General features: G+C 41.0%; 1 protein-coding gene across 1 annotated transcript in view; it reads right to left on the bottom strand.

Annotated features, from left to right (window-relative positions):
* Nucleotides 1-11,114, bottom strand: part of eps8a (epidermal growth factor receptor pathway substrate 8a) — a 52,694-nt gene that overhangs the window by 17,100 nt on the left and 24,480 nt on the right. The window contains 8 exon segments of the mRNA XM_044186752.1: nucleotides 1,388-1,494; nucleotides 1,496-1,522; nucleotides 1,615-1,697; nucleotides 2,641-2,790; nucleotides 2,963-3,124; nucleotides 3,821-3,888; nucleotides 7,212-7,279; nucleotides 10,761-10,848. Coding sequence (XP_044042687.1) covers nucleotides 1,388-1,494; nucleotides 1,496-1,522; nucleotides 1,615-1,697; nucleotides 2,641-2,790; nucleotides 2,963-3,124; nucleotides 3,821-3,888; nucleotides 7,212-7,279; nucleotides 10,761-10,825 — 730 coding nt within the window. The 5' untranslated portion in view covers nucleotides 10,826-10,848.

The following is an 11,114-nucleotide window of genomic DNA, read 5'->3' as shown; positions in this document are numbered from 1 at the left end:
TTTTTTTGGGCAAATCTAAATTTTCTGAGTCCAAATCTCTCGTTTGCGTTCTTAAAGGAACGTGAATGTTACAGCGCAACTGTTGAAAAGTTCATCTGTTTTTTTTTGTTTGTTTTGTGTGCGGAGTCAACAGAATTAGAGGATAAAGTGATGCTTTTATGATTTTATGTCTAAATGTGTAATTTAGACATAACATTGTCTGATGTTACGTGTAATTCTGTTGACTCCGCACACAAAACAAACAAACTTTAAAAAACGAGCTTTAGATTTCCATCCAGCCGAGTGAATTTAATTAAAATAAAGACTAAAGGTTAGACTGTAGTATTCGTCACACACCAAAAAATAAACAAAACTGTTGGATTAAAAGACAAATTTACGGCTCCGACGATTTTCATTATCAACTCATTTTCTTGATTGTTTCGTCTACAAGTCAGAAAACGTGAAAAATGCTCAATATAATTCCCCAGAGCTGCAAAATGCTCCTTCTGTCTGACCGACAGTCTAAAACCCCAAAATATTAAATATACCCCACCGACGGGCAGCTTATCCTCACGTCATGGTTTAGCAGTTTTGTTCTGAAAAAAGATGAATCGATTGTTAAAATAGATTGATTAATCAGCTAATTGTTGCAACTCTAGACAAGTTAGCCATGTTTAGCTCTTTTGCTTCAGTGGAAAGTTGCTGTTTCAGCTTTTCTCGCACTAAGACAGACTTTTCAGCTGCATGCTAGCAATAGCATGCTAACATTAGCTGTAAACATGCCTACATTTAGCATGTCAACAAACTAATATTTAGCATGTTAGCATTCTAATATTTTGTATGGGGCAATGTGCAGTTAGTTATGTTTTCAGAATCAGAAATACTTTATTGATCCCCGAGGGTTCAAGTTTTATAAGAAAAAGGAAAGCTAACAGTTGGAAAAAGTAAGACGACGAGGCGGAGCAACGGCAACAGGTAGCATGCACGTTGGCGCATGCGCGCGTAACACGATGTTCACTATGTAACATTTAGCATGTTAGCATTCAAAAGTTTGTTACACTGTAATGTTTAGCGCATTTAGCAATTTTAGTTAGCATGTTAGCATTTTTATATTCAGTATATGGTAATTTTGTGACCGTTTAGTACATTTAGTAATGTAAAGTTTGTAACATTTAGCAAGTTAGCAGATCTGTACAATGATTTAAAATAAAAATTTTGTGGGTTTGAACAAAGTTTGGACAAAAACCATGACAAATAAAGTTTAACTAAACTAAAAAGGTTTAAACTAATAATTAATAACTAATTAAAACTAGAGATTTATTTCCAGGTTTAACATTCTGGTTGGTTTCTCTTTACTGTTTCCAGGATCTGAAAACACACAGTCCTCCTACGATGTGACATCACTCACAGTCTTGCTGCTCATTGGTCCAGGCTGACCAGGCGGCCACTCGACTCTTCACGTCCACCTGATCGGACGATGCCGGTGGTTCGGGGGCGGGAGCAGCGGGGGGGGGGGATGACCCCATCACTCTTCAGGATCATCCTGCAGACAGACGGATGGACGGATAGCTCAGCCAATCAGCTGTCAGCATGATAATATAACCTGTTCTAGTCTGTGTGATGATTGGTTCTTACTTGAGGGTCTCTGGTCTCTTCTTCACTTTGCCTCCTTTGGCATCGATCATGGCACTTTCTACGTCTGCGTGGATCAGATTCGCCTGATGGAAAATCAACAGACACATTAATTTGATGCAGTTTGTACAAACAAACAGGATGAAAACACATTTAAACACTTTTCACGCACGAAATCTGAAACATTTCTGGCTTCATCGGTCTGTAAAAGTCCTGACTGTACAATTAATCTTTATTCACTTTGTTAAATAATTAATGGTGCACCACAGGGCTCGATTCTTGGTCCACTGCTAATTACATTATATCAAAATAATATTCTGTTCTAATGTTCTTTTTGAAAACAAACAGCTTTAAAAAGATGGATTTTCATTCCTCTTGTTGGTTGTCTGACTGAAATCCATGATGTCCAAAGTTTTCTTTCTCTGAACTTCTACCATAAATATATTTGTAAATAAATATCAACTCAAAACACACATTTTCTATCATAATGTCATTAATTGTGATGTAGTTGGTCAAAATATTGTAAAATTTGCGCAGTCCTGAGAACACAAGGTCCTTTTGGTCAGGAGGTGTTTATTGTGGTCCCCAAGGTCCTTGAGGGCTTCCAGAGGTCCTTGAAGTCAAACAGATCTTTGAGGAGGTTCCAAACGTGATTTGGAAGGTTTGGAGGTCCTTGAACAGGTTGTACAGGTTCTTGAGGAGATGGTAGAGGTTCTCAAGGTCCGCAAGGAGGTTGCAGAGGTCCCTGACGAGGTTCCTTATGTCCTTCAGGAGAAGTTGAGGTCATTTTGGTTGCAGAAGTCCATGACAATGTTTCCAATGTCGTTGAGGAGTTTCCAGGGGTCCTTGAGTGAGTTAAGTTGTAACCTAGTGTGAAGCATCCCTACTGTTGCTATAGTAACCTGAAGTTTAATCAAGCTTGAGCTCTGATTTAGAGCAGAAGTTGAACTGTTGACCTGGATTCTAGCGTCTGAAGGACGACAGTCTCTGCTGCCTCTGAACTAAAAGGACCAATCACAGGCCGTTTACCTTGATGTCATCACACTGGAACAGGTGGAGGTCAGGTTTGCTCTGACCCGACTCTTTGCACACCAGAGCCAAGATGGAGTCGTAGCTGCAGGCGTTCATCACGGCCTGGCAGTGCTGGATCGTCCCGATGGGGAAGTTCTCCAACTCGTTCTGAAAAACACGAGTTCAGATTAAAAACACAACAAACGGCCCGAGAAGTTCCCGAGAACAAGAAGAGCGACTTATCGTCTGGAAATACATTTCTTATATATTTGCACCCCTGAGGTTGAACGCAGGGACCGGTGTGTTTCTGAGGATGCTCAGTACCTTTGGAGTCTCTCACCTTCGTCTCCGGGTCGATGAGGCTGACGGTTTTCTCCTCCACCTGCAGCAACATCTCCTGAGTCCAAACCTTTCCTTTGGCGTCCAGCAGACGAAGACGTCGCACTCCGTCGTCCACAGTGATCATCCCGTCTTTACGGTCCAACACAAACGTGGTCAGGTGCTGAGGATCACACACACACACACAGGGTACTAACACTTCAACAAATCACCATGACAACATGACAGCTGCTCAGTTTCCCCAAACAGTTTTATTTATTTCCTCTGCGCTTAATATGAAAAATATATTCCAATGAATCCAGCTGTCTTAAAATAAAATCCAGAAGACGAACAATAAAACAATAACCTGAATATTGTCGCCTCTTCACTGAGTGTTTTTTCTGATTTATACAATGGCACATGAACGCACCTCCTACAAAAATTAAATGTTTAAATGTCCCATTTATATCCACATCATCATGATCATTTCATTACGTCTTTGTGATAATTAAAAATCCTACTTTGAGAAAAGTATACTACACACAAATCGTAATGTTTCTAATTCTACCTCTGCAATTTGTCGTTATTGGAAAACAAACCCTCCGGTGTCGCGACCTATCAGAATCTTACTTTGGCTGGTTGCTAGGTAAAAAACATGTCAGGGAGCTCTGTAGGCCTCGGCAAGACAACAACATGAATTCTGGCATGATATAAAAACTGGCCAATCACAGACATTTACCTTTACCATAATTAATAATTAAGTTATTTACATTTTCTTTAACAGTAACAGTTGCTACACTTGCTCGCTTGTTGCTAACGTCAATGAAAACTAATTATTACGAATGACTTTGTGATCCAGCAGCTTGTTTCCTGGCCTCACCTCCACATGGTACTGCGACGTGTCCGTCAGGCTGTTGATGCTGTTTTTGGTGAAGTGTTTTCTTTGTTCTGAAGGAAACAGCAGAGCAGTTAATAAACTCTTTAATATTCACGACGTCCCACCAGGAAGCGGCGTTTCTCTGTGTTGCTGCGATGACTGAGGAGCCCGAGACACCTTTATTTCATATCATGTAATTATTCCCTCAAACATCAAAGATTATGTCTTAAAACGTGCTGCGGTTCGTCCCGACGGGCTCCATAAACCAAAAGGACACTTCAGGTTAGAAGTTGGGAGTCGCAGCTGCCTGACTAGACGACTTCAGGGGAAACAGAGTCCCTGCTGCATTGACACGCTAAGTTTGATTTTATTGGACAGATTGGTTCAATTTTATTTAACATGGGCTGAAATGGATTATTTAAAAAATCTGAAGCCTTTCTTCGTTCACTCCTGACGTCACACGACTCCAACACTTCCTGGAAGGACTGATGAGAACATTCAGGTACATTTCTCTCAGGTGAGAAGCTGACGAGATTCAGAAGGTAAAAACATAAAAACACGTCACGCGTAAAGGAAGCAAACCAGCTGGAAGAGAACTGAAAAGATGAACAGAAAAGTGATTCTGTTCAAGTCTGAAATGATAAAACTCACTTGTTTCTGCAGTTTAAAGTCACGCAGAAGTCATGTGGGACTTTTCTGTTTGGCTTGTTTTGTTTTATTGATCCTGTGTGATTTTAAAGCGAGCAGAACAATAAAAATAAAATCAAAGCGTTCAGCATCTAAACTGATTCATTTGTTCAAACTGCTAACAGCTAACAAGCTAACTAGCCTGCTAAATGCTATCAGCAGACACAAAATCTTTTTTACAGAGCAGATCTTTTTAAATTTAGTTTCAGGTGGACTTGAAATACGACACCAGGGAGTTTCGTTTCCAGGGCAGCTGACGGTGGTTTGAGTCTCAGAGGAGATATTGTTCTTTTTACTTCACTGCATTTATCTGACGGCTTTAGTTACTTTACAGATTCAGATTTTTACTCAAAACACATGAAGAGTTTATAAAATCTGATGTTTTGTTATAAATTAAACAGTTTATAAAGTTCAGCTGAATCGATTAATCGATTAGTCGACTGACAGGAAATGAATCAGCAGCTGTTTTGATGTTTGGAGTCGTTTCTCCTGTAAATCCCTTCCTGGCTGCAGCTGCTCAGATGTGCAGATCTGCTGCTTTTCCTCTGAACGACTGTAATAACTGTGATGTTTGTTAATAACGTCGAGCTTTGGACTGTCGGTCGGACACGACGACACGCTGAAGGCGTCGCTTTGGCTCCGGGTCGTCGTGGACGGCGTTTCTCACTGTTTTCACCAGTTTTCCAAACCGATCGATCGGTGGATCGACGGAGAAAAGAATCGGCAGATGGATCCAGAATGAAAAGCATCATCAGCTGCAGTCCGATACAAACCGGTTCAACATGAGCTCCAGCTCCACCAGCTGCAGCAGCAACATCCTGCTTTACATTAATGCACGAGGAATAATAACCTGATGATAGAATATATAACAGCACAGCAGCCACAGGGACGCTGCACTGCTTTAATGCTTTAAGGGCTTTTTCCTGATCACACTCTCACACTTTCACTGCAGCAGAGGGGTTTCAGTGTGTGTGTCGGTACTTTTACTGCAGTAACGGATCTGAGTACTTCCTGCACCGCTGTTATAATTAAACTTCACCATATTAATGCCAAAATATTCTGAAAATATGAAAATGATTGAAATGCAATACTTGAAATAATTGTGCAATATTCTGTTTTCAGTTTAACTTATTGATATTTATTCATACTTCTATTACTGCTGTGCAATATCCTCCGTCTCATAATCATCTTAATAAGCTACACTTAACTTAACAGCACTCATTATTGCACTATTACTTATATTATTACATCTTATTATACTGTACATACTTATCAGCCTCTAAATCCACTTGGTACTTCATTTATCTGACCTGTATCATATTTGATTTGCTCAGCGCTTCTGTTCCTGTGTGCGCTGACGTGAAGACGAGCTGCTGTAACGAGAGCGTTTCCCCTTCGGGGATCAATAAAGTCTTTCTGATTCTCAGTTTCTTTAAAATTCTCTAAAGTAAAATCAAGTAAACAGACGTGTTGAGTCCCACATGCCGGTCTGACCTTAAAGAGAAACATCGTTTTTACAACATGGCTCTTATTTTTGTAGTTTTGGAGAATAATCCTGCGATGATGCAACATTTAATTTAGCAGCAATATGGAGCCTCGAGGGCTGGACACACACACACACACACACACACAGGTGTTTCCAGTTATTCTGCCTGATTGGACGTCTGCTCAGGTGAATGAATGAGGAGGGAAACCAACTGCACGTCAGCTGGTTTCGGTAATTTGATTAATTTGAACCACAGTGAAATCTGCTATCGAAGTCATTGGATCATCTTCCGGTCGTGTCTTGTGTCGAAATCCAGTTTGAAAAAAGGTGAAAACTCCAGAAACACTTTGTTGTATAAAGAACAGCTTCACTGTGATTCTTGGAAGCAGGTGAAGCGGTGCCAGAAGTCCAGACTCTACTTCAAAATCTAGTTTCATTTCCCAGAAGAGGAAAGAGGTCTGGCCCCGGGGCCTCCTGGTTAATGGGGACGGGATGCGTTCAGCAGTCTGAGCAGAAAATTCACAGCTAAAAAGTACAAAAGTAAGAGCCAAGGTATTTAAATTAAAACAACTTCAACACAAACACACACAGTTCGGCCGGCTCACTCTTTTTATGTTTGGCAGACGAGCGAAGGAAATAGATTTCATCCGGTCCTGTTCAGGCGGACAAACGAGATACAAGAGGTCAGCGATTCACCAACATCAGCAGCAACACACGACATGCTGAAGCACTTCTGCTCTAAAGACGCATCTTCTGACATCTCGTCATCGACAAACAGAGGCTCGTTTCTGATTGGTCCGGATGGAGATGACAGGGCAGCCAATCGGGTGCGAGAGACAGATAACTACAGTGCAATAAAAAAAATAACCGTAACGTCACCGCAAACTCTCCAAACAGGAAATACTCGAGCGTTGAAGAGTGAATCACAGAACACAGGCGCTCGGCCGCGGGGAACCATCGAACATCACATTTCATCTTCGTCTCTGGGTGACGAAGAGCGGCCACACAGGTACTGCTGATAACTGATGTAAAAGACCCGAGTACGTCTTCCACCGCTGAACAGCTGGCAGACCAGCACCGACTCTTTTAAACTCGTCTGTAAACTCTACAGAGGTTTCGGGTTGGTCACGTGACTCTCGGGAGAGGACGACCTGAGCGCGAGGTTTCCGGGAGCGCAGCGCGAGCCCTGAAGGAGGAGCGGGAGAACAAAGCCGGACTCACCGTAGAGCGCTTTGGCACTGGACTTGGCTTTACTGCTGGGAGGCTCGGGAGGCGGGGAGCCGTGGCCGCTGAGGGAGAGAGAGACAGTTAGTACGTCAGAGGGTTTCTGATTGGCTGGCAGCCGACATTTATTATTTCGCGACACAATCGGACTCAAAACTTTACGGTGGCAGAACTCTCTCGAGCTTCTTTCTGTCAACATCATTATTGTTTATCATCAGTCAGAAACCCAAAGATTCAGTTTATAATTAAATAAAAAAAAACAGTGAAAAAGCGAAAATCTTTGCATTTTTTGCTTGAAAACAATTAAAATCGATTATCAAAATAGTTTCTGATTAGTTTTCTGGAAACTAATCAACTTATTGTTTCACCTCCGCAGTCAGCCATTTTGAAAATAAACACAAAAAGATATTTTATTTTAAATCGCACAACATGCAAATACTTCTGGAAATTTAAATTTGATTCAATAATTATATTTTAATATTGGCAGCCACAGACTTCCATACACTTATACTGTGTAATTATACTGTAACAGTACAACTGTTTAAATAAAATAAGACGCTGTTATTAATGTATTTTATGTATCTTTTATTTTGAGTCTTTACAAAGTGAGTTACAACTGTTATTTTTACTTTAAGCACAAAGGGAACTAGAATCTTTTTTGTAAAATGTCTTTATTTTGTTTTACTTGACTCATGCTATTTTTATTAAACTGTGTTTCCTGTCTGTAACTTCGTGTCGACGCTGTTTGTCCACCATGTTTGGAGTCTAAATCCAGTTTTTAATTCATATGTTTGTCACTTCCTGTCTCTGCTCCCAGCTGACCTCAGACCAGCGTCACGCCTCAGTCTCTGAACATGTGAGGACACGATGTTTCCTGTTGAACTGACAGCAGGCGGCCGAATCAGGACGGCTGTCGTCTGCTCGAGTGTCGCTGAACTCAAATCAGCTTCTGAAACTCGATATTTTCACACATTCACGCTTTATTCTGACTGATTAATAATTAACACGAGTAATTAACGCCGCTGAAAGACACCGAACAGCAGGACGACTGCACCTCGACTGACTGTAGTTACAGAGAGCTGGCAGAGTAATGGTCTTTATGATTATTTAAAGCTGCAGAAGAAGAACTGATCATGTGACGTGACATCAGTTAACCACAGATCATCATGTTTGTCAGGCTCATCTGTGTCGCTTTGAAATGAACTGATGTACATTTATTTTATCAGTTTAGTGATAGCATGCTAACAGACCGAGGCTAAAGCTAACAGGTCCCAGGTCAGGATAGCATGCTAAGAGGTCATGATAGCATGCTAACAGACCGAGGCTAAAGCTAACAGGTCCTGATATCATGCTAACAGACCGAGGCTAAAGCTAACAGTCCCGGGTCATGATAGCATGCTAACAGACCGAGGCTAAAGCTAACAGGTCCCAGGTCATGATATCATGCTAACAGACCGAGGCTAAAGCTAACAGGTCCCAGGTCATGATAGCATGCTAACAGACCGAGGCTAAAGCTAACAGGTCCCAGGTCATGATATCTTGCTAAGAGGTCATGATATCATGCTAAGAGGTCATGATATCATGCTAACAGACCGAGGCTTAAGCTAACAGGTCCCAGGTCATGATAGCATGCTAACAGACCGAGGCTAAAGCTAACAGGTCCCAGGTCATGATAGCATGCTAACAGACCGAGGCTAAAGCTAACAGGTCCCAGGTCATGATAGCATGTTAACAGACCATGATATCATGCTAACAGACCGAGGCTAAAGCTAACAGGTCCTGATATCATGCTAACAGACCGAGGCTAAAGCTAACAGGTCCCAGGTCATGATAGCATGCTAACAGACCGAGGCTAAAGCTAACAGGTCCTGATATCATGCTAACAGACCGAGGCTAAAGCTAACAGGTCCCAGGTCATGATAGCATGTTAACAGACCATGATATCATGCTAACAGACCGAGGCTAAAGCTAACAGGTTTGAAAGTGAAGAGTAATCCCTGGATTATCCTGCTTTAACGGGGGCAAATATTAAAATGTTAGTATTGTTTGATTATTTTGGGGGCGATACAACCTGAAAGTAAACTTACTGTTGACAGTCAGAGCTCTGACGGGTTTTATGGGCTTTATGATGAAGGATGTATCAGGTCAAGCGGAAAGATCTACTTTATTAAACAGCAGAGCTACGAATAAAACATTTTCCTACAGCACATGTTTAAAGCTGTGTGGGTCATTGACCGTTCTGGATCAGGTCCTGGATCAGGTCCCGCTCTCCTCTCTGGTTCACTGACCTCATTGTCTGCGGCATGCAGCCACATTAGCTTTGGGAAATTGGCACAGGTGATTAAATAAGTGGATCGATTAGCATGGGGGAGGACTGAGCTCTGGTTTCACTGGGTCAGTCTGGAACAGCTGTTGCACCATCATGCGACACTAAAACCGTCCACTTGAACAACTGAACATTACGGGCTTTAGATGAAGACCTGCGGCCGCTAACTCGAAGCATCTTTAGTTACAGCTTTCATTAAAAATGTATTTAAAGGTTTTCTTTATTATCTTATTAATCTAATAATAATCCTTAATTTACCCCTAAAAACACACCAAACACCTTTAATCTAAATTAGTGTGTTTGGCAGCCAGAGATCCTTTAATTTGTCCATTAATTTGAAAACTAAACCTTTATTTGAAAAGCTGTTAATTAACAAATTAGTAGATTTTAATGGACACGACTTTTACCGTAATTTACATATTAATTTGAAATATTTGGCAAATCCATTAATGGTGAGTTTAAGGTGTTATTAAGGTTAAGGGATGCACCGATGGAGGCGTTTTAAGGGGCAAAATCCCTTTGAAATGTACAAAACAACATTATAGGTTTGCTTTAATTCCTTTAAGGAACCTTTAATAGATTATCTGCACAGTTTCAGGTATTGATCTTATCTTAAAAATGGCCTTAATTTTTCCGTTAATGTGAAAATTGCTGAATGGCTTTTATTTTTAAGTCTTTTTTACCCCTTAAACAATGCGTATAATCCATTAAACCCCCCTTCAAGTTCCACTAAAACACCTTAATTACATAACTAATGGCATAACTAACAATTATTAGTCATATTAATGGAAATTTAAGGTAAAAAATTAAAGGATTAAGTTTCATGTTGTGCTCTTCGGCTCAGTTGTGCGTCCTGCAAACGTTAGCATGTTATCTAATGTTAGCATGTTCAGTAATTATTAAATGATGGGAAAAATGTTAGCATGATTTGTCAACATGCTTACATTTAGCATGGTAGCATGCTAATGTTAGCATGCTAATGTGGGTCGTACAGACTGTAATTACAAGCAGCCGAGTGGGACAAACTTGCTGATGTTAGAGTCAGAATTTTTTAAAAGCTAAAACCTCCCAAAGAACTACAGAAATAAACAAACTGGACACAAAATGGCAGCAAAGCCTCCATCACCTTCAAGTATAATGTACTTGAATCTGCACTAACATCAGAAAGGTTTCAGACGCTAACAGACATGCTAAGCGTTAGAGATCGATGAAATACTGACTTGATCTGTGAGCTGTAGGAGCCGAAGATGCCGGAGGCGAAAGCTGGAGTTTCGTATCCGTTCATCCTGCTTCACGGCGGACAGTCAGCTGCAACAAAGCACGGACACGCCGTCATCATCAGTCTCACGCACACATTCAGAAAGACAAACTAACGTCTGTTCATGAGCTCCACAACGTGAAGAACACATTTATAGATCTGCTTTCATGGTGAACACACACACACACTTTAGAGGAACAGTATTTTAAAGTTTAAGATAACAGTGTTACATAACCCAGTTGATCACGTTTCAGTGTCTCCTAGAAATGCCGTTTATGTGTGAATCGTTTTCCCAGTTACGTCGTGGTGAAACGCG

The sequence above is a fragment of the Siniperca chuatsi genome, linkage group LG23 (genome assembly GCF_020085105.1).
Source record: "Siniperca chuatsi isolate FFG_IHB_CAS linkage group LG23, ASM2008510v1, whole genome shotgun sequence".
Classification (NCBI taxonomy): domain Eukaryota; kingdom Metazoa; phylum Chordata; class Actinopteri; order Centrarchiformes; family Sinipercidae; genus Siniperca; species Siniperca chuatsi.
Note: the sequence above shows the minus strand (reverse complement) of the source record. Positions and strands in the feature narration are given on the sequence as shown.